This window comes from Pristis pectinata, chromosome 1, assembly GCF_009764475.1.
Source record: "Pristis pectinata isolate sPriPec2 chromosome 1, sPriPec2.1.pri, whole genome shotgun sequence".
NCBI lineage: Eukaryota > Metazoa > Chordata > Chondrichthyes > Rhinopristiformes > Pristidae > Pristis > Pristis pectinata.
The window spans coordinates 145,908,025-145,933,266 of record NC_067405.1 but is presented as its reverse complement, the minus strand read 5'-3'; the positions used below and the strand labels follow the sequence as shown (position 1 = coordinate 145,933,266).

The 25,242-nt window shown below is 48.4% G+C and overlaps 1 protein-coding gene across 1 annotated transcript in view; it reads left to right on the top strand.

Annotated features, from left to right (window-relative positions):
- The first annotated feature begins 14,178 nt into the window (after positions 1 to 14,178).
- LOC127579469 (uncharacterized protein C14orf132) overlaps positions 14,179 to 25,242 on the top strand; it is a 63,338-nt gene continuing 52,274 nt past the window's right edge. Inside the window, exon 1 of the mRNA XM_052032339.1 lies at positions 14,179 to 14,353. Within this exon, the coding sequence (XP_051888299.1) occupies positions 14,327 to 14,353 (27 nt within the window). The 5' untranslated portion in view covers positions 14,179 to 14,326. The remainder of the gene's footprint in view (positions 14,354 to 25,242) is intronic.

Here is a 25,242-nt window from a genome sequence, read left to right as displayed (position 1 = left end):
ACAAAACCCTATTGGTTTTACACCTTTCCCTAATGTGCCTGCATATCAGTTCCTCAATGTCCCGGTGGCTATCAGGGGGTCTGCAGTATAATCCCATCAGAGTGATTGCACCTTTCTTATTTTTGAGTTCTACCCTATAGACTCAGTGGACAAGCCCTCCATTATGTCCCCTCTGAGTGCAGCTGTGATATTGTCCCTGATGAGGAGTGCAACTCCCCCCCCACCACCCCGCTTTTTACCTCCCTCTCTGTCTTTTCTAAAACATGGAAACCCTGGAACATTAAGCACCCATTCCTGTTCCTCTCTCAACCAAGTCTCTGTCATGGCCACAACATCATAGTTCTATGTACTGATCCATGCTCTAAGTTCATCACCCTTCCCCATAACACTCCCAGCATTCAAATACACACACCTCAAACTGTCCGCCCCATCGTGTCTGCTCCTGCCTGTGTTTACTGGACCTGACCTCTACCTTCCTCTCAATCCCTCCACTTTCTGACCCGGTTCTCTGGTCCCCATCCCCCTGCCAAACTAGTTTAAACCCTCCCGTGTAGCACTAACAAACCTCCCTGCCAGGATATTGGTTCCCCTCCAGTCGAGGTGCAACCCGTCCTCCTTGTACAGCTCACGCCTGCCCCAGAAGAGGTTCTAGTAATCCAAGAACCTGAAACCCTGCCCCCTGCACCAGTACCTCAGCCACTCATTTCAACTATTCTATCCTCCTATCTTGCCCTGACTAGCCTGTGGCACTGGGAGTAATCCAGAGATTACTACCTTGGAGGTCCTGCTCTTCAGCCTCTTTCCTAACTCCCTATACTCACTGAGCAGGACCTCTTCCCCCTTTTACCTGTGTCATTGGTGCCAACATGCACCACGACCTCTGGCTGCTCCCCTTCCCCCTTGAGAATATTCTGCTGTTGCTCTGAGACATCCTTGACCCTAGCACCTGGGAGGCAACACACCATTTCCTGGCCACAGGATCTCCTGTCTGTTCCCCAACTATTGAGTCTCCTATCACCATTGCTCTGCCTGACTTTACCCTTCCCTGCTGAGCTGCAGAGCCGGCCACAGTGCCACTGACCTGGCTGCTGCTGTGCCCTGATAGGTCATCCCCTCCAGCAGTATGCAAAGGGGTATACCTGTTGCTGAGGGGATGGCCACAGGGGAACCCTGCACTGACTGCTTACTCCCCTTACTTCTCCTGGTGGTCATCCAACTATCTGAGACCTGTACCCTGGGTGTGACCACCAAGGTGAAAATCTCATCTATGAGGTTTTCAACTTCCTGGATAGTCCGGAGTACATCCAACTCCAGCTTCAGTTCCATGACCTGGTCAGTCAGGAGCTGCAGCTGGGTGCACTTGCTGCAGATGTAGTCATCAGGGAGACTGTGAGGTTCCCTGACATCCCACATCTTATAGGAGAAGCTTTCCATTGCCCTAGCTGCCATCCTGCCTACACTGAATCAAGGACTAAGGATTTACAGACAACAAAATAAAGACCTTACCTGTTCTTACCTGTGCCTTCTTTACTGAAACCTTTTTTAAAGAGCTGCTCGCACTCCCCCACCTAGGTCACTTACTCAGCCTCTTCTCACCCAAGCCTCAGTCCCCCACTCTAACACTGAACCACTCCAAAAGCTTGAAGCAGTCGTGTGTTATTCCAGGCAATTGCGACTTGTCAGTGGCCGGGGATATATAGGTATTGATCGTTATCCATGATGCCTCTGTGGGATTAATATATGAAGCCCCTCATAGTGGGGTAGACAGAATAGGCTGACCCCATAGTACTCTGCTTGTCTCACAGATCTGGTTACAGAAGGATCTTGGGGTGCAAGTCCATAGCTCCCTGAAAGTGGCAACACAAGTAGATATGGTGGTAAAGAAGGCGTATGCCATACTTTCTTTCATTAGCCAAGGCATTATAAAAGTCGGGAAGTCATGTTGCAGTTGTATAAAACTGGTTAAGCTGTACTTGGAGTACTGTGTGCAATTCTGGTTGCCTCATTACAGGAAGGATGTGGAGGCCTTGGTAAGGGTGCAGAAGAGGTTCACCAGGATGCTGCCTGGATTAGAGGGTATGAGCTATAAGGAGATGTTGGTATTGGTTTATTATTGTCACTTGCACCAAGGTACAGTGAAAAACTTGTCTTGCATACTGATCGTACAGGTCAATTCATTACACAGTGCAGTTACATTGAGTTAGTACAGAGTGCATTGATGTAGTACAGGTAAAAACAATAACAGTACAGAGTAAAGTGTCACAGCTACAGAGAAAGTGCAGTGCAATAAGGTGCAAGGTCACAACGAGGTAGATCGTGAGGTCAGAGTCCATTACAAACCTGGGTTGGTTTCTCTGGTGCATCAGAGACTGAGGGGATACCTTATAGAAGTTTACCAAATTATGAGAGGCATAGATAGGGTGGACAGCCAGAATCTTTATCCCAGGCTTGAAATGTCAAGTACTAGAGGACATGTATTTAAGGTGAGAGGGGGAAAGTTTAAAGGGAATGTGCAGGGCAAATTTTTTTACACAGAGAGTGTTGGGTGCCTGGAACAGGCTGCCAGGGGTGGTGGTGGAAGCAGATATGTTAGCGGCATTTAAGAAGCTGTTAGATTGACACAGAATATGCAGGGAATGGGGGGATACGGATTACGTGCAGGCAGAAGAGATTTAGTTTAACTTGGCATTGTGTTAGGTGTAGACTTTGTGTGTTGAAGGGCCTATTCCTCTGCTGTATGCTCTACGTTCTATGACCCAAATTCTTGGACAAGAGGGAAAGAGTTTCGGTGGAACAGTGGTGTTTGTGAACCAATACACCCTTCTTTTTTACTTTATTTTTTCTGTTGCATGTTAAATCAGCCAGGGCCTTACCGATTGGTAGACTAGGCTTGAGGGGCCAAATGGCCTGATGTTGCTCCAACATTTCCTACACGTCCACAGTGACCACACTGTTGCTGGCTGGGTGTTTGGTGGAGTTTACCCCGAGTGGTGTGCAGGATATCAAGTGCACCCAATAAACGGCAACGGAAAATCTCACTTGCCTTAACTGAGAGTTCATCTGACCATTTCCAACAAGTTCTCCTGTGTTATCGAGTCACACAGCACGGAAACAGGCCTTTCAGCCCAACTGGTCCATGCCAACCAAGGTGCTAGTTCCATTTGCCTATGTTTGGCCCACATTTCTCTACACCGTTCCTCTCCATGTACCTGTCTAACTGTTTCTTAAATGTTGTAATTGTACCTGCTCCTGCCACTTCCTCGTTCTCTGTACTCACCACCCTGTGTGTGAAAAGCTTGCTCCTCAGGTCGCCTTTAAACCTTTCCCCTCTCACCTTAAACCTACACCCTCTAGTTGTATATCCCCCTACCCTGGGAAAAAGACTGTAACTATCTCCCCTATCTATACCCCTCATGATTTTATTAACTTCTATAAGACCCTCAGCCTCCTCCAGGGAAAAGTGCCAGCTTATCCAGTCTCTCTTTATAACACAAGCCCTCCAGTCCTTGCAACACCTTTGTGAATGCCTTCTGCACCCTCTCTAGTTTAATCACATCCTTGATATATAGATTAATGTACAACTGGGAGTGAAACATAGGCTGTGATCTAATTAAGTGGATCAGGGATTTATGTAAGGAGTAACATATGCCCAAGTGCAAGTTATAGGCTGGATCCCAACCCAGGGGTTTGAGGGTTTACATATTGAATAACAGATACTCAGAAGTGAGCTACAGGCTGGAACTGAATTAGATTCTAGTCTGTAACTTAATCCCAGTTTTCTATATATGTAAACTCCTGAATCCCTTGATTAAGGGATATATAGAAAACTGGGAGTAAGTTACAGACTAGAATCTAATTGTGTGCTTCATGGGGTTTCTACGTAGAATAATAGAGAAATGGGAGTGAGTTATAGTCTGGAATCTAATTGAGATGCTTGGTGCTTCTGTATAGAATTGTACAAATGCAGGAGTGAGTTACAGGCAGTAATCTAGTTGAGGCATTCAAGGATTTGTGTAGACAGTAACATGTCAGTAGACAGTAGACAGTAGACAGTAACAGGAGATAGTCACAGATGGGAATCATGGAGGATTGTTGGTGGGGGGGAGGGGAAGGCAGAGATAGTATTTATATAGAGAGAATAATAAAGGCCCAGGGGTGAGTCAGAGCTGGAATCTAATTGAGGTGTTCAGGAGTTATTTAGAGAGATTAACAAATACCTAGGAGCAGGGCAGGGGCTGGAGTATTCTGCTTCTTATCCAGAAAACCACTCCAATGTATTTCACCCTTCCCTTGGGGTAATGGGCATTAAATGCCAACCAAGTCAGTGACGTGGTTAAGGGAACATGGGGACCTAGGGGTACAAGTACATAGATGTACATAGATCGCTGAAAGCGGCACCACAGGTAGACAGGGCAGTGAAGAAAGCTTTTGGCTGCCTGGCCTTCATTGGTCAGGGTACTTAAAGTAATTGGGATGTTATGTTGCAGTTGTACAAGATATTGGTGAGGCTGCACTTGGAGCATTGTGTTCAGTTTTGGTCACACTCTTATAGGAAGTACATCACTAAATGGGAGAGAGTGCAGGGAGGATTTATGAGGATGCTGCCAAGACTCGAGGGCCTGAGTTATAGGGAGAGGTTGGGCAGACTAGGACTTTATTCCTTGGAATGCAGGAGATTGAGGGGTGACCTTACAGAGGTGTATAAAATTATGAAGGGTATAGATAGGGTGAACGCACACAGTCTTTTTCCCAGGGAAGTGGAACTAAAAACTAGAGGGCATTGGTTTCAGGTGAGAGGCGAAAAATTTAAAAGGGACCTGAGGGGCAACTTCTTCATGCAGAGGGGGTGCGTATATGGAACGAGCTGCCAGAGGAAGTAGTTGAGGCAGGTACAATAACAACATTTAAAAGACATTTGGACAGGTACATGGATAGGAGGGGTTTAGAGGGAAAGAGGCCAAACACAGGCAAATGGAACTAGCTTGGGACTAGCACTGTGGTCGGCATGGATGAGTTGGGCTGAAGGGTCTGCTTCCGTGCTGTATTGCTCTACGACTCCCACGGACCGAGGATAAACGTAAAGAATCAGTGCAGTCTGCAGCACCCCGAGGAACCTGCCATAACCTTAGATTTAAAGAAAGTGTTAAAATATCACTGAGGCAGTGTTGTTTGGGACAGTTCAAGGATAGGAAATAAAGAGTCCTAATGAATGTCAAGTATGAGCCTTATTATCCACAGATATTTGCTGTTGAAAAGAAGTTTAACAGAGCCTTTAATGGAGTGTGTGTGAATTGAAAATCAATATGGAGAGTATGTTATTTTTTATGCCATAGCTGTGGTAATTTGAAATATTGAATGTTTTGAAGGGAATAGATAATTAGGATTCCAGCTGGAGGGGAAGGAAGCGGCAATAATCAATGCAGTTTCTCTGGCTACGGGATAAAGTGGTGCTGAGCTGGGCAGAATGAGACATCAGAACAAGAACGATGGACTTGTGTCTCTTTTACACTCGAGACTGATAGATTTTTTATATGAGATTGGTAAATTGGTTTATTATTGTCACATGTACCAAGGTACACTGAAAAACTTTGTCATCCATACAGAACATCTCAGTGCACGGAATATACTACTGTGAAGCAAAAACACACAATGCTGGAGAAACTCAGTGGGTCAGGCAGCATCTGTGGAGGGAAATGGACAGTTGATGTTTCAGATCTCTTGTGTCTCCAATATACTAATGTGTCCTAAGATATATACAGTAAATAGTAGGGTGCTTAGGAATGTTGATGAGGGACCTTGGGGTCCAAGTCTGTTGTTCCCTGAAAGTGGCAACACAGGTAGATTGGGTGGTGAAGAAGGCATGTGGCATGCTTGCCTGCATAGATTTGGGCAGAGAATAAATTATATTGCAACTTTACAAACCACTGCTTAGACCACAAGGAATATTGCTCGCAGTTTTGGTTGCCACACTGTGGGAAGGATGTGGTTGTGCTGGAGAGAGTGCAGAGGAGATTCACCAGGATTTTCACTGGATTGGAGGATTTTAGTTATGGGGAGAGATTGGATACATTGGGTTTGTTTTCCCTGGAGTGAAGGAGGCTGAGGGCTGACCTGATAGAGGTGTATAAGATTATGAGAGGCATTGATAGAGTAGATAGTTAAAATCTTTTTCCCATGACAGGGGTATGAAAAGCAAGAGGTCATGGGTTTAAGGTGAGAGGAAGGAGGTTTAAAGGGGATCTGAGGGGTCATTTTTTTTTAAACAGAGTTGATATCTGGAATGCGCTGCCAGAGGAGGGGGTGGAATCAGATACAATCACTACTTTTCCCAAGGTAGGGACAATGTTAGGTTAGATATACATGCAGTGCTCAGGTACGACAGGGTCCCACTCCTAAGAATTATTGGTAATGGTAACCCGTTCGTAAGTCAGAAGTGACTAATGACTGTGTGGGAGAGATCACAGGAACAGCAGTAACGGGAGACTGAGCAGGCATGGTTAGAGTGGCCGCCAGCCGGCCTCACTGATCCCACGATTGAGTCTGTTCAGTGCTCCCAGCTCCCAGTTGTTGTGGGTCGGTGGGGAGCAGGGAGGAGAGAAGGCATGCGGAAATGCCCCCATTCCCACCCAGCAGGAGATGCCTGCAGCCCATGCAGCAGCCGGCAAATCCATCCCGCCGGTCTCCCAAACACTCGGCTGTATGTACGGGATGTCCATAAGTCGGGTGTTTGTAACTTGAGAAGGACCTGTAGAGTGATTTACTTTATATAATCCCACAAAATTCCCAAGTGATCATTGGTGTTAATAATTGCATGATTCCAATTTCTCAAGCTGTCATTTGCCAATTTACCTCCCACTCTCAACATCTGGACTCAGAGCGTCTCAGTGTATCAGAGATGATTAAGAAAGGGACATTCTTAGGCAGAATGGTCAAGGGGAAGAGGAGAGATTTATTATAAAGGACATTGCTGTTTCAACAGCAGTGAAGAACAGGATGAATTATGACCTTGATAGTCAGGTGTGTTTGCCTCCAGCACACACTGCTGTGTATTCACCTGAAGAGTAATCAACTGTTCTTCATTACCCCTCCTCCAAACACCAGAAGGGCTCCTGTCTAAGCCATTCAGTTAGTAAGTGAAAATCAAATTAAGCTGCAGATCTAAAATAAAAACAGAAAATGCTGGGAATGAAGACTTAATGTATGAGGAGTGTTTAATGTCTCTGGGCCTGTACTCGATGGAGTTCAGAAGGATGAGGGGGGTCTCACTGAAACCTACCAGATACTGAAAGGCCTGGATAGAGTGGACATGGAGAGGATGTTTCCATCGGTAGGAGAGTGTAGGATCTGAGGGCACAGCCTCAGAATAAAGGGACATCCGTTTAGAACTGAGATGAGGAGGAATTTCTTCAGCCAGAGAGTGGTGAATTGGTGGAATTCATTGCCACAGACAGCTGTGGAGGCCAAATCATTGTGTGTATTTAAGGATGAGATTGGTAGGTTTTTGACTGGTAAGAGGGTTAAGGGTTACGGGAAGAAAGCAGGAGAATGGGTTTGGGGGAAAAAAAATCAGTGATGATTGAATGGCAAAGCAAACTCGATGGGACGAACAGCCTAATTCTGCTCCTATATGTTACGAAATACTCAGCAGGTCAGGCTGCATCTGTGGGACGAGAAACAGAGTTTTTATTTAAATCATTGAGACGTTCTGTCAGATGATTGGAGACTACTCCATCTCACAAGGGAGACAGCAACAAGGAATCATCTATTGAGAATGAGGAGGTGGCTTAGAGTGGATGCCTTTACCTGGAGCATTGGTAGAAGTTGGAATGTGTGTCTACAGAGTGTCCGAGTGGACACCAGAGACTGCATCATTGAAGAGAAAGCTGAAAGAGGTAAGATTCTGGAGCACAAAGAGGACAGCACATTGTCCCAAATGGACCCAACACATTGATGCAATCACGAAGAAGGCACACCAGCAGCTTTGCATGGTTAGGAGTTTGAAGAGATTCGGTATGTCACCAAGGACTTTTGCAAATTTCTACAGATGTACAGTGGAGAGCATTCTGACTGGTTGCATCACAGCCTGGTATGGAGGCTCCAATGCACAGGATCGCAAGGGGCTGCAGAGGGTTGTAGACTCAGCCAGCACCATCGTGGGCACAACCCTCCCCACAATCGAGGACATCTTCAAGAGATGGTGCCTCAAGAAGGCAGCATCCATCACTAAGGACCCTCACAATCTGGGACATGCCCTCTTTTCCTTACTACCATCGGGGAGGAGGTACAGGAGCCTGAAGGCCCACACTCAACAGTTCAGAAACATCTTCTTCCCCTCTGCCATCAGATTTCTAAATGGTCCATAAACCCATGAACACTACCTCATTATTCCTTCTTATTTGCACTATTTATTTATTTGTCAAATTTATAATAATTTCATATCCTTGCACTGTACTGGTGCCGCAAACAACAAATTTCATATCATATAAGTCAGTGATAATAAATCTGATTCTGATTCAATACTAATTTCTGTTGGGTCTTGTTGGGGCTGAATGGTGTCTGTGTTGCAACACTCCTCAGTTTTTAACCTTGAATTCTAGATCACACGTAACCTTGCAAAAGGGTGCCTGCAATCTCTCACCCTTCTTAATATGCTTCTTAATCAATAACTCATGGTGCTCGGACGTGACAGTCCTGGCGAGCTCCTGCTCACCCAGCCTGGAATATCTAATGGTGAAGTGTCGACCATACCACCTGCCACGGGAGTTCACTTCAGTTGTCCTGATGGCAGTCTACATTCCATCCGAGACAGACATGAAGCCTGCACTCAATGCACTATACTCTGTTGTCAACGGCCTTGAAACAGGATACCTTAAGGTCCTCTTCATTATTGTAGGTGACTTCAACCAGGCCAACCTCAAGAGTGTGTTACCAAAGTACTACCAGCACATCTCCTGCTCCACCAGGGGCCGTAACACCCTTGACCATTGCTATACAACCATCAAAGATGCCTTCCGACCCACCCCTCGCCTTCACTTGGAGAAATCAGACCACCAGGCTGTGCTCCTTCTCCTTGCATACAAACTGAAGCTGAAATGGGAGGATCCAGTACAGAAAGTCGTGCAGTGCTGGTCTGAGGAAATGGATGAGCATCTTCGCGACTGCTTTGAGTCAATGGACTGGTCCATGTTCGAAGACTCAGCTGCCAGCCTAGATGAGTATGTCACCACCATCACAGACTTTACCAGCAAGTGTATTGAGGACTGTGTACCAAAGAGGACAATACGGGTGTTCCCAAACCACACACCATGGATAAACCAGGAGATCCACTCCCCACTGAAGTTGAGGACTGCTGCATTCAGTTGGCAAGTGGACCCCTGTGTCGTACAATCCTTCACTCCTCCAGGAGAGAACAGGTTAAGGTCTCATCCAAACGACAGAGCTGCTGAACCTCACTGTGAGGGTCAGATCGAAGGCTGTGCTCAAGTCTCTGGAATGGGACTTGAACTCTCAATCTTCTGATTCTGAGATGGGAAAGCAACCCACAGAGCAACAAGTGACACAAGCCATTTTTTCAGCACTTTTCAGAGAGGGAAACATGCCATCCTTACTCAGTTTGTGTTTCTATGTGGCTCCCGTTGCTATGCTGTTGTTTGTGATTCTGTCTGCCTTCAAGTGCCCTAGTTAAAGCAAAGACTGCCTTGTAGATAAAATAAATCCTTTAATGTCTTCGTAATGGTAAGCACAAAACTACTGGGTCATCGTAAAAATCCATTTAGTTCAGCAATGTCTTTCAGATAAAATAAGATTTCTTTATTAGTCGCATGTACATCAAAACACACAGTGAAATACATCTTTTGCGTAGAGTGTTCTGGGGGCAGCCCGCAAGTGTCACCACGCTTCCGGCGCCAACATAGCACGCCCACAACTTCCTAACCCGTATGTCTTTGGAATGTGGGAGGAAACTGGAGCACCCGGAGGAAACCCACGCAGTCACGGGGAGAACGTACAAGCTCCTTACAGACAGTGGCCGGAAATGAACCCGGGTCGCTGGTGCTGTAATAGCGTTACGCTAACCGCTACACTACCGTGCCTGCCCTCATGGAATGTAAGTGAAGCCATCCACTTTGGTGCACAATGCAGAGTATTTTTTTAAATGATGTTAGATTGGGAAATGGTAAAGTTCAAACAGACCTGGAAGTCCTCGTACATAAGTCACTGAAATCTAACTAGCTGGTGGTGTTAGGCAGGGAAATACTATGCTGGCCTCTGTTAAGAGAGAATCTGCAATGTTTTATTGCAATTATAAAGGGCTTAGTGAGGCCACGCCTTGTGTACAGTCTTGCTGCTCTTATCTTAAGAAGATATACAGATCATTCCCGGGTTATGAATGCCCACGAGCGAGCCTTTGGGAGACCCACGGGATGGATTTGCCAGCTGCTGTGGGACTGCAGGCATCTTCTGCCGTAGGGGGACAGGGCACCTCCATGTGCCTTCTCTCCCCACACTCCCCAAACCACAACAATCTGGGTGGAGCCGAGCAGAGCTGGGAGCTCTTGAGCGGACTCTCTTGCTCATCCACGGAGTCAGTTGGCCGCTCTTCTAGTGCCTGTTCTCTCCCTTCACCACAGTTTCTGTGATCCTCTCCTGCACACTGTTTCGGTTCATTTCTGACAAACGAACAGTTCGGGTTACAAACAGTTCTTAGGAACGGAACCCTGTCATAACCTGGGGATTGCCTGTACAATAAAACTCCAATAATCCAACACACTCGGGACTTCGGTCTTGCTAGACTAGTAGATTTTTCGAACTTTATTTTAGATGTTACCCAGTGAAAAACCTGGTAAATTTCAAGGGAGCACGGGAAACTTGAACCAGGTGAGTTTCAATGGAAAGCAGGAACCAAGGACCTGGTGAATTAGAGCACTGGAACTGGGCCCCAGTGTGTGTGTGTGTGTAAAGGAGTGTAGGAACCGAGGCCCCAGTATGTTAAATGCAGTGCAGGAACTGGGGCCCAGATGTGTTAAAGGGAATGCAAGAACCAGGGCCCCAGTTTGTTAGAGGGAGCATGGGAATCAGCAGCCGGTGTCTGTGGGGGAACCATCATAATTTCCAAATAATCAGAGAGCGGATTATTGGAGTTTTACTGTAGTTGTCACAGAGTAGTGCAATGAAGTTTCACCACACTGGTTCCAGGGATGGCCGTTTTAATGCTTAAGGAGAGATTGGGTAGACTGGTCTTGTCTGGAGTTCAGAATAATGAGATGTAATCTCATTGAAATGTATTTTTTTTTACAGGGCTTGGCAGACTGATGCAGGGAGGAGGTTTTCTCTGGCTGTGGAGTCTAAGAGCAGGGGGCAGAGTCTCAGAATAAGGGGTCTGCATTTGCAACAAAGAGGAGGAGAATTTTCCTCAGGTTGGTGAACCTTTGTAATTCTCAATCCTGGAGGGCTGTGAAGGCTCAATCATTGGGGTCATTCACACTAGAGAAGGGAATCAAGGGATATGGGGATAGAGTAGAAATATGGAGCGGAGGTAGAAGATCAGCCATGATCTTGATGACTGCTTGGAGTAGGCTTGAGGGACCGAATGCTCCTAATTCTTGTTCTTCTGTTCAAGGACCGTGTGTGTACACAGCCCCGCGCATTACGGACACCAGCCTCCCCTCCTTGGACTCTGTCTTTACCTCTCGTTGTCTTGGTGAAGCAGCCAGCATAATCAAAGACACCACCCACCCGGGACATTCTCTCTTCTCTCCTCTTCCATCAGGTAGAAGATACAGGAGCCTGAAGGCACGTACCACCAGACTTAAGGACAGCTTCTACCCCACTGTGATAAGACTATTGAACAGTTCCCTGATACGATGAGATGGACTATGACCTCATGATCTACCTTGTTGTGACCTTGCACCTTATTGCACTGCACTTTCCCTGTAGCCGTGACACTTTACTCTGTATTGTTATTGTTTTTACCTGTACTACATCAATGCACTCTGTACTAACTCAATGTAACTGCACTGTGTAATGAATTGACCTGTATGATCGGTTTTGTAAGACAAGTTTTTCACTGTACCTCGGTACAAGTGACAGTAATAAACCAATACCAATAAACACATCCAGGAAGGGAAACTAGCATCGGTATCCACTCTGGCCTCAATGTTAGCCCAGACCCATGGGGGTTGAAGCTTAATGGCCACCTCATTTCAGAGGTAATCAGGGATAGGCAACAAACGCAAGTGTGATCATAAATAATGACTCTCTTCAGCGGGAGCCTGGTGCCAAGCTCAGCTCTTCCATCTGATGCAGGTTTCGACTCAAAACGTCGACAATTCCCTTCCCCTGTTTAGATACTAGTTTTCTTAATGTGTTGATGATAAATGTGGACTCAGCCCAATACATCTTGGGCACATCTCCCCCCACCATTAAAAGTATCTACATGAGGCACTGCCTCAAGAAGGCAGTATCTATCATCCACGATCCCCACTCACAGCTACCATGGGGCAGGAGGTACAGAAGCCTGAAATCCCACACCACCAGGTTCAGGAACAGTTACTTCCCTTCAACCACTTGGTTCTTGAACCAACCGGCACAATCCTAATCATTACCTCACTTTGCACTACAAGCAACTTTGTTTTTGTTCTAATTGTGTTTTTTCTTGTATAATTTATGTCTAAGAACAGTACAGCACAGGAACAGGCCCTTCAGCTCACAATGCTGTGCCGAACTAATTAAACTAGTAATTAAACACCTAACTAAACTCATCCCTTCTGTCTACTCAATGTCCATATTCCTCCATTCTCTGCCTATCTAAGAGCCTCTCAAATACCTCTATCATATCTGCCTCCACCACCACCTCTGACAGCACATTCCAGGCATAAACCTGCCCCGCGTATCTCATTTGAACTTACCCCCTCTCACCCTAAATGCACGCCCTCTAGTATTAGACATTTTGACCCTGGGAAAAAGATGTCTACTGTCTACTTCTCTCATAAACATCTGTCAAGTCTCCCCTCAGCTTCTGACCCTCCAGAAAAAACAACCCAAGTTTGTCCAACCTCTCCTTAGAGTTCATACCCTCTAATCCAGGCAGATCCTGGTAAACGATCTTGTTGTGACCTTGCACCTTATTGCACTGCACTTTCTCTGTAGCTGTGACACTTTGCTCTGTACCGTTATTGGTTTTACCTGTACTACCTCAATGCACTCTGTACTAGTCCAACGTAATTGCACTGTGTAATGAATTGACCTGTACGATCAGTTTGCAAGACAAGGTTTTCACTGTACATCTGTACAGGTGGCAATAATAAATCAATACCAATACCAATACCAACCTCTTCTGCACCCCCTCCAAAGCCTCCACACCCTTCCTGAAGTGGGGCGACCAGAATTTAGTTTATGTTTTCCTTGGCAGGCACGGTAGTGTAGCAGTTAGCGTAACGCTTTACAGCGCCAGCGACCTGGGTTCAATTCCGGCCGCTGTCTGTAAGGAGCTTGTACGTTCTCCCTGTGTCTGCGTGGGTTTCCTCCGGGTGCTCCGGTTTCCTCCCACGTTCCAAAGACGTACAGGTTAGGAAGTTGTGGGCATGATATGTTGGCGCCAGAAGCGTGGCGACACTTGTGGGCTGCCCCCAGCACACTCTACGCAAAAAGATGCATTTCACTGTGTGTTTTGATGTACATGTGACTAATAAAGATGTCTTCTCTCTTATCTTTAATGCAGGCTGCTGCTGCAAGGCTTTCATTGCACTTGTGCATACAGGTGCATACGACAACAAAGTCGACCTGACTCTTCCCCCCCCCCCCCAGCCCAGGCTGGAATACAGGTGGAGGGGACCATTCAGCCCATCGTGTCTGTGCTGGGCTCCCAAGTCCACGTGGCAGCCCAGTTTAAATGCGGGGAGGGGGTTGCAGCCGGCGCCAGGGAGACATTCCACGACCCCCATCCCACCAAAGCATCACCTGAAGAGGAGATAAAGCACTCACCTGCACCGCAGGCGGCGGGCTGGTGTCCGGGCCCGGCGTTGCTAAGGGAGCGTTGCCCTGGCAACCGAGGGGGGGGGGAGCCGGGGCACGTCATAGCGTCGGCTGTGGGCTGGAGCGCCTGAGTGTGTCTCTCCCCTTCCCCGCTGCCAGGAGGGGCGGCGCCGGGCGCGCGGGCGCGGGCACGGGCGGGGGCGCGCGCGGAGCCGGGAGCGCGCGCCGGCTGCTGCTGCTGGAGGGTTGACGCCGTCCGCCGGAGGAGCGCGCCGACCGTCGCCGCCGCCGCCGCCAACTTTCGCGGGCGGGTGGTCGGGGGCAGCGGCTCTCGGCAGGCCGGCCGGCCGGCAACATGGACCTCTCCTTCATGGCCGCGCAGGTAGGTGGGCAGCGCCGGGGAGTGAGGGGATGGAGGGAAGGAATGAGGGGGAGGGAGGGAGGGAGAGGGAATGGATGGATACAGGGAATGAGAGAGGGGAGGGATGGAGAGAGTGAGGGGATGGAATGAGAGGGGATGGATGGATAGAGGGTGAGAGTGAGGGATGGAAGAGAGAAAGGGGAGGGAGGGAGAAGAAGGAGGGAGAAGAGGGAGAAGAGGGAGGGAGGGAGAAGAGGGAGGGAGGGAGAAGAGGGAGGGAGGGAGAGAGAAGAGGGAGGGAGAAGAGGGAGGGAGAAGAGGGAGGGAGGGAGAGAGAAGAGGGAGGGAGAAGAGGGAGGGAGGGAGAAGAGGGAGGGAGAAGAGGGAGGGAGGGAGAAGGGGGAGGGAGGGAGGGAGAAGAGGGAGGGAGGGAGAAGAGGGAGGGAGAATAGGGAGGGAGGGAGGGAGTAGAGGGAGGGAGGGAGACGAGGGAGGGAGGGCGGGAGAAGAGGGAGGGAGGGAGGGAGTAGAGGGAGGGCGGGGGGAGAAGAGGGAGGGAGGGAGAAGAGGGAGGGAGGGAGAAGAGGGAGGGAGAAGAGGGAGGGAGGGAGGGAGAAGAGGGAGGGAGGGAGAAGAGGGAGAGGAGGGAGGGAGGGAGGGAGACTAGGGAGGGAGAAGTGGGAGGGAGGGAGAAGAGGTAGGTAGAAGAGGGAGGGAGGGAGAAGAGGGAGGGAGAAGAGGGAGGGAGAGGAGGGAGGGAGGGAGAGGAGGGAGGGAGAAGAGGGAGAGGAGGGAGGGAGAAGAGGGAGAGGAGGGAGGGAGAAGAGGGAGGGAGAAGAGGGAGGGAGGGAGAAGAGGGAGGGAGAGGAGGGAGGGAGGGGGAGGGAGGGAGAAGAGGGAGGGAGGGGGAGGGAGGGAGAAGAGGGAGGGAGAGGAGGGAGGGAGGGAGGGAGAAGAGGGAGGGAGGGGGGGGTAGAGTGAGGGAGACGAAGGAGTGAGGGAGAAGAGGGAGGGAGGGAGAAGAGTGAGGGAGGGAGAAGAGGGAGGGAGAGGGGAGAAGAGGGAGGGAGGGAGAAGGGGGAGGGAGGGAGGGAGAGGGGAGAAGAGGGTGGGAGGGAGAAGGGGGAGGGAGGGAGAGGGGAGAAGAGGGAGGGAGGGAGAAGGGAGAGGGAGGGAGAAGAGGGAGGGAGGGAGAAGAGGGAGGGAGGGAGAAGGGGGAGGGAGGGAGAGGAGAGAAAGGGGAGGGAGAGGGGAGGGGGGAGAGAAGAGGGAGGGAGGGAGAAAGGTGATGAAGGGAGGGAGGGAATGAGAGGAAGGGAGTGAGGAGGGAGGGAGTGCGAGGGGGAAGGAGGGGAGAGAGGGAGGGAGAGGAGGGATGGAGGGAGTGAGGGGGGGAGGATGGATGGAGGGACCAAGGGATGGGATGGAATGGAAGGACTGAGAGATGGGAGGGAATGAGAGAGAGAGGGAGGGAATGAGAAAGGGTCTGGAAGGATGGTATGAGAGGAGGATGGAGGGAATGAACAGGATGAGGGGGTGGAGGGAGCAAGAGAGAGAGAAGGATGGGAGGGAAGGAGGGATTGAAGGTGTGCATAGGAGCCAAGGATGGAAGGAACGAAGGAGGGATTGAATGGAAGGTTGGGGTGGGAGGGGAGGACAAATTGGTGGGTGAGGGAAAGGAGGAGGATGAGTGAAGTGAGAGGTGGGTGAGAGGGTGAGGAGGAAGCACGAGAGGAGAGAGAACTCAAGGGGGGAAATAATTTCAAGACAGTGAAAAAGAATTCCGAACAATGGGAATTTTCAGGAGGATTCTTTCAGTGAATTATGTTTGTTTTCTCGCCCTGATCGGCAAGGTGGAGGTTAAAGACAGAATGAGCCAACTTGCAGTTTAGACTGCTGAGATCCCAGTCTCTAACCCTGGGCTGTCGATGGGAATAATGGGTACATACACGTTTATGGACAGCCCCTGAATTTTCCATTTTTCCCACCCCAATTTCTGTCTGGGCTCAGTCATGCATTTGTGTGCTGTCCTCATCCAGTCCCGAATGCCTCGCCATCAGACTGTCTGCTGATGGCAAAGCTGGGGTCGTTCCTCTAATCCCCTCTTTCTTGGAGGGTGTCAGCTGTACAGATTGGCTGGGGCTCCTGGGGGAAGAGAGGATAGTGTGAGGGTGGGTATGATTCATTCCATGTGGAATAGCTGGGACTTATCTGGGAAGGAGAATGGGTGGTGCTCCACCCATCCTGTGTTTGGCACAGGGTAACACGCCCAGCACACCAATTGCTCAAGTAGACCTCACACACACTTGAACATCCAAGTGACTAAAGCACTGCCCCAAATGGAGCCAGTGAGCAAGATTGCCCGCCTCTATGGGGAAGCCATTGAAGGTGATGGCAGTGCTGATCTTAATGCCGTAGAAATTTATGACCTAGAAGGAGGCCATTCAGCCCATCGTGAGAAGAATCCCACTGAGACGATCCTATTCCACAGTGCTTGATCTGTGCCCTGCTGAGCACAGCTCTTCAAGAGCACATCCAGGTGCGATGAGGGTTTCTCCCTTCACCTCCCTTTCAGGCTGTGAGTTCTACAATGTACCTCCCTCCTCCCACCTCCCTCTCTCCATCCCTACATTGAGGGGAACCTCCCTCTGATTCTCCAGCAGTTATTCTATATCTACACCCCCTGGTTCGTGTCCTCGCTGGTAAGGACATCTGGCTTCATCCTCTTCACCCTGTCTCAGTTTCCCATAATTTTACACATCTCGATTATATCTTCCCTCAGTCTCCTTCGCTCCAAAATAAGCAACCCGGCTTCCAACGGTCGAACTTCATAGCTATGATCTGCCGTCTCCACACTCCACGTAAATCACCTCCATACCATCACAGGCATCCACGTCTTCCTGTGATGGTGGCAAGTCTCTCCTCACACCCAGCTGAGGCACTCAGGCACCAGAAGAGGAGGGGTTGGGGTTAGGTCTGGTGCTCCTTTCTTGGGGCAGCACTGGGAGGATAAGCCCAGCAACAGCCGATACTTTGAGGGATGGAAAGCGGGAGTGAAGGAGGGTTTGGACTGTGCTCTGTGGGTCTGGTATTGTCTCCAGGGACGAGCATCAATCAGGCAAAGCCTGGTTTCCGTCTCACTGCATAAGGCAGGGCAATAAAGTTAAATCTGTGTTGTGATTTGCTGCTTCCCTGCAGGGGAAAAATTAAACTCAGGACCTGGGTGACCTCTGAATTGAGTGATTAGACTTCAGCAGGCCAGTTGCCATGGAGACAATGAATGTATGCCAGAGAGTTAGGGTCACCGGGTCCCCATGGAAGCTGGGAACAGAATCATCTAACTGCCCTCTGCTGCATCTGAATTCGGTAAAGGTTGTGGATCCCCGTCAGGAATGTGCCTGGAGGAGTGTGGGAAGTTATAGGGGAGTAGGGTAGGGTGGTGTGGGAGAGTGGAGCTGGGACTGGGAGCTTGGGAGTGGGGCTGAGAAATTGGAAGGGGGTGAGTGTTGGTTGGAATATTGGGTGTAGAGATGAGAGCATTGAAGATTAATGGGAGAATGGGGGGTAAGGGAGAGTAGGGTGTGGGTAGTGGAGTGTGGGCTGGGTGGAAAATCAGGGCCAGAGAATAGGGATGAGGGAGGGAATTTGGATGAAAGCATGGCGTGGGGTTTGGGCAGTGGGTAATGGGGTTTGGTGGTTTGGCTGCAACACTGGGAGTGATCTTTGAGTTTTGATGGAGAGGTTTGGGGTGAGTTTTGGCTGAGAGTATATGGGTGGTACTTGCCAATATTCCACACCCCACGATAAAGCTGGCAGTCTTACCCGTCTGCACTAATCCTATTTGCCCTCATTCGGTCTGTATTCTTCTCTGATTTGCCTATTCGAGTGACTGTGTAAATGTCTTTTATCCTGTAGTGATTGTATCTGATTCCACCACCACTTCTGGCAGTGTGACCTAGATATCAACCACTCTGTGCAAAAAGAAAACTTCCCCCTCAAACCTCCTTTAAAACTCCTTCCCCCTCACAGACTTGTGCCCTCTTGTTTTTGATACCCTTACCGTGGGGAAAAAAGATTCTACCTACCCTCATCGATTCCTCTTAAAATGTTATATACCTCTATCAGATTACCTATCATCCTCCTCTGTGCTATTGGTATTGGTTTATTATTGTCGCTTGTACTGAGGTACAGTGAAAAACTTGTCTTGCCTACTGATCATACAGGTCAATTCATTACACAGTGCAGTTACACTGAGTTAGTAGAAAGTGCATTGATGTAGTACAGGTAAAAACTGTAACAGTACAGAGTGAAGTGTCACAGCCACAGAGGAAGTGCAGTGCAGTAAGGTGCAAGGTCACAACAAGGTAGATCATGAGGTCATAGTCCATCTCATCGTATCAGGGAACCGTTCAATAGTCTTATCACAGTGGGGTAGAAGCTGTCCTTAAGTCTGGTGGTACGTGCCTTCAGGCTCCTGTATCTTCTACCTGATGGAAGAGGAGAGAAGAGAGAATGTCCCGGGTGGGTGGTGTCTTTGATTATGCTGGCTGCTTCACCAAGACAACGAGAAGTAAAGACAGAGTCCAAGGAGGGGACGCTGGTGTCCGTGATGTACTGGGCTGTGTCCACAACTCTCTGCAGTTCTAGGGAAACACAAGCCCAGCATATCCAAATTCTCTCCATAACAAAGTCCTCCAATCCAGGCAATAACCTAACGAATCTCCCCTGCATTCTCTTCAACGTAACCACATCCATTCTCTAGTGTGGTGACCAGAACTGCAAACAATATTCCAATTGGGGTCTAACCAGCATGGGGTGGCATCGTGTGACGGAGGGTTTGGGTGGGAGAATGAGGGCTGGATGGTAGAGTGGAGGCTTAGGGGCGGGGTCAGGGCTGGAAGTACTGAGGACTGGGATAGGATGAAGGAGATAATTTAGGGGGCTAGGGCTTGGGACGGGAACAGGGACGAGGTGATACGGTGGGAATGGGATGTGTTAGTGGAAAAGTTTGGTGAGTGCGGTGAGGATAGGGAGCTGGGGATTGAGGTGGAAGTGTGGGATGGGATTTGGGAGGACGAGGCTGCTAAGGTTAAGAGTAGGGTGTGGTGATCAGAGTTGTCAAGTTGGTGAGGGGTGGGGATTGAGTTGGAAGGTGGGATTTGCATTTGGTTAGGGGGTTGTGAGGGCTGGGTGGGAGAGTGGGTGTTGGAGGTGGGGTTGATGGGAGCATAATTGGGGGTTGGAGTGGGGGCAGGCCAGTAAGGGTGAGCAGGATGTGGGATTGGGTGTAGGTATTGAGTTTTGGGTGAGAGGTTTGGGGTGGGTTTTGGCTGAGTGTGTGTGAGTGGTACTCACCGACATCTCACCCAACACCTGGAGTCCTAGGGATGTTGTAATTTGGACTTGGAAGCGCAAAGAGTGTTGTAATGAATAGGCAACAAATTCCACTAAATCTGTTCCTGATATTCGTGGCATCGAACGCAATGGAAACAAACTGAATGAGGTTGGTGCATGTTTGCAAAGGGTATTTCCAGTGTTGTTTGGCCAGAGGTGTAGTGTTAGAAGATGGGAAGGTGTGAAGGGGTACCATTGTTTCAGGAAGGAGAAGGTAATAGACTGAGAACTGTAGGGTAGTTAGCCTGACATTGGGAGTGAGCAAGTTGTTGGAAAGATTTTGGTGGATTGGGTAAATTAATATTTGGTGAAGCACAGGTTAGTCAAAGGTATTCAGGATGGATTTGTTAAGGGAAGGTTGTCTGATTGTGGAGTTATTGGGGGGAGGGGGCGTGGGTGTGATGAGGGCTGCATATTTGACGCAATCTGTGTGGATTTTACCATGGCATTTGACAAAGCCCCACAGGACAGATGAAGAAAATAAAAGGCCTTGAGTTCCAGTAAGTATTGTAGGATTAAAAGTTCTCTCATTGGGAGAAAGCAAAAAGAGTTTGCCCTTTAATTGGCTGTAGAGTGGGGTTCCGTGCGGCTCAGTACTTGGCACTATGTTTTTTTTTATGATAAATATGGATTTAATTAATCAGATAAATCTGGATTTGACTCTGGGGACTGCAATTAAGTTTGTTGAGGATACCGATATTGAAATTGTGGTTGGCAATGAGAAAAGAACTTCCAGGCTGTGGTGGGATTCCACAGACTGGTTAGGGGGTTACAAAGGTGGCAAAATGGAGGTAACGTATCTGGGGGAAACAAACAAGTTCGGGAGATGTGCAGTAATTGGTAGGGTGCTCAGAAATGTAGAGTGACAGAGGGATTTAGGAATGCAGAGATCTCTGAAGAAAGCAGGATTGGTAGATCCAGTGGTGAAGAGTGCATCTGAGATACGTAGCTGTTGAGGCACAGAATACAAAAGCAGGGAGGTCATGCTGAAACTATATGACTCATTAAGATAAGATCAGATATCTTATGCATTTTGTGGAGAGTGTTCTAGGGGCAGCCCGCAAGTGTCGCTACGCTTCCGGCACCAACATATCATGCCCACAACTTCCTAACCGGTACGTCTTTGGAATGTGGGAGGAAACTGGAGCACCCGGAGGAAACCCACGCAGTCATGGGGAGAATGTACAAGGTCCTTACAAACAGCGGCCAGAATTGAACCCGGGTCACTGGCACTATAATAGCGTTACGCTAACTGGTACAGCTAGAGTACAGAGCTTTACAATCACCGTGCTGCAGGCAGGAGGTGATGGTATTGGAGAAAAGGAGATTTATGCAGATGTCACCAGGGCTAGACAATTTATAGTTATCTGTCATGACTGGGCTTTCTTTCTTTAGAATAAAGCTGAGAGAAGGTTTGATCATAGCATTGAAAATTGAGGCTCAGACAGGGTTAACAAGAAGGACTCATTTTCCTTAGGACAATAGCAGAAGGATCTGGGGGTCCATATCCATAGATCCCTGAAAGTTGCCTCACAGGTGGATAGGGTATTTAAGAAAGCTTATGGGATGTTAGCTTTCATAAGTCAGGGGATCGAGTTTACGAGCCACGAGGTAATGATGCAGCTCTACAAAATTCTTGTTAGACCACACTTAGAGTACTATGCACAGTTCTGGTTGCCTCATTATAGGAAGGATGTGGAAGCGTTGGAAAGGGTACAGAGGAGATTTACCAGGATGCTGCCTGGTTTGGAGAGTATGGATTATGAGGAGAGACTAAGGGAGCTAGGGTTTTACTCTTTGGGGAGAAGGACAATGAGAGGAGACATGATAGAGGTGTACAAAATATTAAGAGGAATAGACAGAGTGGACAGCCAGCGCCTCTTTCCCAGGGCACCAATGCTCAATACAAGAGGGCATGGCTTTAAAGTAATGGGTGGGAAGTTCAAGGGAGATACCAGAGGAAGGTTTTTTACCCAGAGAGTGGTTGGGGCATGGAATGTGCTGCCTGGGGCAGTGGTGGAGGCAGATACACTGGTCAAATTCAAGAGATTGTTAGATAAGCATATGGAGGAATTTAAAATAGATAGACAATAGACAATAGGAGCAGAAGTAGACCATTCGGCCCTTCGAGTCTGCACCGCCATTTTGAGATCATGGCTGATCCTCAACAATCAATATCCTGTTCCTGCCTTGTCCCCATATCCTTTGATTCCCCTATCTATAAGAAACCTATCTAGCTCCTTCTTGAAAGTGCCCAGAGAATTGGCCTCCACTGCCCTCTGAGGCAGTGCATTCCACAAATTCACAACCCTCTGGGAGAAGAAGTTTTTCCTCACGTCTGTCCTAAATGGCCTAGCCCTTATCCTTAAATCATGCCCCCGGTCCTGGACTTCCCCAACATCTGGAACATATTTCCTGTCTCTATCTTGTCCAATCCCTTAATAATCCTGTATGTTTCAATCGGATCCCCTCTCAATCTTCTCGATTCCAGCGTGTGGGAGGAAGGGATTAGATAGTCTTAGGCAAGGTTTAAAGGTTGGCACAACATTGTGGGCTGAAGGGCCTGTATTGTGCTGTACTGTTCTATGTTCTATGCTCTAATAATGAAATTACAGTAATGATCAAAGGATTGGAGGGGATTTGAGGAAACTTTTTTTTGCCCAAAATGTGGTAGAGTTATGAAACTGCTGAAAGGGTGGTAGGAACAGAAAGTCCCATGACACTTCACAAAATAAAACCCTTGTTGAACTTGTGATGAGCCATAAGCTACAAGGCTACAGTCCACAAGCTGGGAAGTGCGATTACTCTAAAATCCATTGTTGGCTGGTATGGACACAATGGGCTGATTGTGGCCTCTTGTGCTGTAAATTTCTATGACTTTATGATTCCGTGATTGGCCACAGATTAATCGTCTGCTGGCAATTTAACAATAATAGAATTCTCCTCTTCCAACTCCCCACAGCAACTTGCATTAACTGTGACAGCTGTTAGCCAAATTCCTGAAGATTTCATTGCAAGTTCGCCATCCACCCTCCTATTCTGCGAGTCATTGGTCCCCTGACTTGTTCATCATTGTGGTGCTCCACACCCTCATAAACATTGGAAACCTCAGAACATCTTCGTTAGGTGATTGAATAGAGGTTAAAGTACCTCCCTCACCTCTTCGTCCCCTGTGAGATTCATTCCAGCTATTGGTCCTATCAACGTCTGGGTGATTAATCTCTGATTCCTGGAATCCCAGGGTGGTGGGTGACCCCTTCCACACATGCAGTTGACAGCAGAGATTCACCTGTAGTCATTGGTAGTGATGGTTCTCACTAACCCTGGAGCTTGTAGGCCAATTATAGAACCCCTCTCCTTCAGCACTCACTCCACTATCCACTCAACTAATGAACTCATTCCTCAGCCACAGGGAGTGGGCCTGACGCGATGTGTGGGACTGAAGTATGGGAGGTCTAATTGCCAGCATGGGCAATAAGTTCCTGTGTCTGGTGTCTCACTGGGAAATGTAGCATAGATGTGGGCCACAGTGGGGACTGAGGAAGTAGGTCCTGGTGGGATGACGTCTTTGGCTGGATTTCTGCCTCGAGCGCCTGTTCTGCCTCGAGTGATGCAGGCAGGAACAAAGCACCAGGAATGGTCTGAGACCCCAGAACCCAGCTGTGAACAGAACCCACCTTGCAGTAATCGGTGATGGAGAGGGCAGGGAGTTTCAGCCTTGGATCATCTTGCCCATTCTGGGTAACGGTTGACGTCTGTGTTGAGCATAGCGGCAGAAGGAAGTTCCCTCTCAACCTTTTCACTCCTGGTCCCTCAGAATTTACTCCCTCTCACTATTCTTCACCTGCAGCAGGTGGTCACTTCTCCAGAAGTTGCACAGAATATACAGCACAGAATCAGGCCATTTGGCCCCTCTGTACTACGCTGGGGTTTCTGCTACATGCCAGCCTCCTCCCACCCCATTGCCATATCTGCCCATTCCTCCCTCACGAATTTGTGCAGCTTCCCCTTAAACTAGTCTCTAATGTTCACCTTGATCGCTCTCCCCGAGATTGAGTTCCATATTCTCACTGTTCTCTGAGGCAAGGAATTTTGAAATGGATTTACCAGTGCCTAGTTTTTATCTCTGGCACCTCATCTTTGTTCTCCCCTCCAAGTGATCACTATTCTTTACCTTAGAGAGGTGTAATGATCTTTATAGAGGTGTATAAAATCATAAGGGGCATAGACAAGGTGAATGAGCACAGTCCTCTTCCCAGGGTTGGGGAGTCGAACTAGGTTAAAGGTGAGAGGGGAAATATTTAATAGGAAGTTGAGGGGCAATTTTTACACCCAGAGGGTGATCAGTATACGGAATGAGCTGCCAGACGAAGTGTTTGAGGCAGTACATTACATTTAAAAGGCACTTGGACATGCACATGGGTAGGAAAAGTTTAGAGGGATATGGGCCAAACGCGGGCAAATGGGATTAGCTTGGATGGGGATCTTGGTCAGCATGGACCGATTGGGATGAAGGGCCTCTTTCTGTGCTCTATGACTATGACCCTGTTCCAACCCTAGTGAAATCTCCATCAGGTTGCCTTCTTTCCTATGAAACCAGCCTCACCCTGTTCAGTTTTTGCTAGAGATGGAAACCTCTCACTATTGGTATAATCTGTGTAAATGTTTCTCTTCTCTGGTGCTGCTGCTGTGTTTTATCAGGAGACCAGGAGGCCTCCAAGTATTCAAGGTTGGATACAGGTTACATAATTCTGTTTTTTCTCTCTCTCTGTGAAATGGCAATCAGAGCTTAATTTGCTCTTTATTCCACAACCTTTTTAATCTGTTGCACCTTTGGTGATTTGTGTATCTGTGCCTCCAGTTTCTCTGCCTAGCTTGTATTCTCTTTTATTTGTGGGTGTAACTTTATTTATTCATTCCTTGGGACTGGGCGTTGCTGGGAAATCCAGCATTTATTGCCCTTGAAAAGCCACCTGTTAGAATCGCTGCAGTCGTCCTAATGAAGTGCTCCCAAGATTGTTGGGGACTGAGTTCCTGGATTTAGTTGAAGACCTGGCAGTGTATTTTCAAATGAGGATGATGCGTGACTTGAAGGAGAACTTGCCAGGGTGAGTAACAGTAGTGCCTTCTACAGCTGGCATGCACTGCAGACATGATGGTGGAGGAAATGAATGTTTAAACTGGTTGATGAGGTGCCATTCAAGAGGCTTTGTTTCTTCCAAATGGTGTTGAGCTACTTTAGTGTTCCAGGTGTCATCCAGGCAATGGGGGAATATTCCATTGCACTCCATTCAATTGTTCCAAGCTCCTCAGGGTCTCATAGAATCACTTCAGCCTCCTGTTACCCCTTCCTCAGATTTCCTATTCACTCTGAACTCCCTGCACAAAGCTAACTTCAGTGGTGTGAACCATCTCCTCTCCTCCACTGGAGGGATCTGAGAAGCTGCCAAACCCCAACTGTTGGCTACCAGTCATATTTATCCATGCAGCAGGGACTAACGTAAACTGGTTCAAAA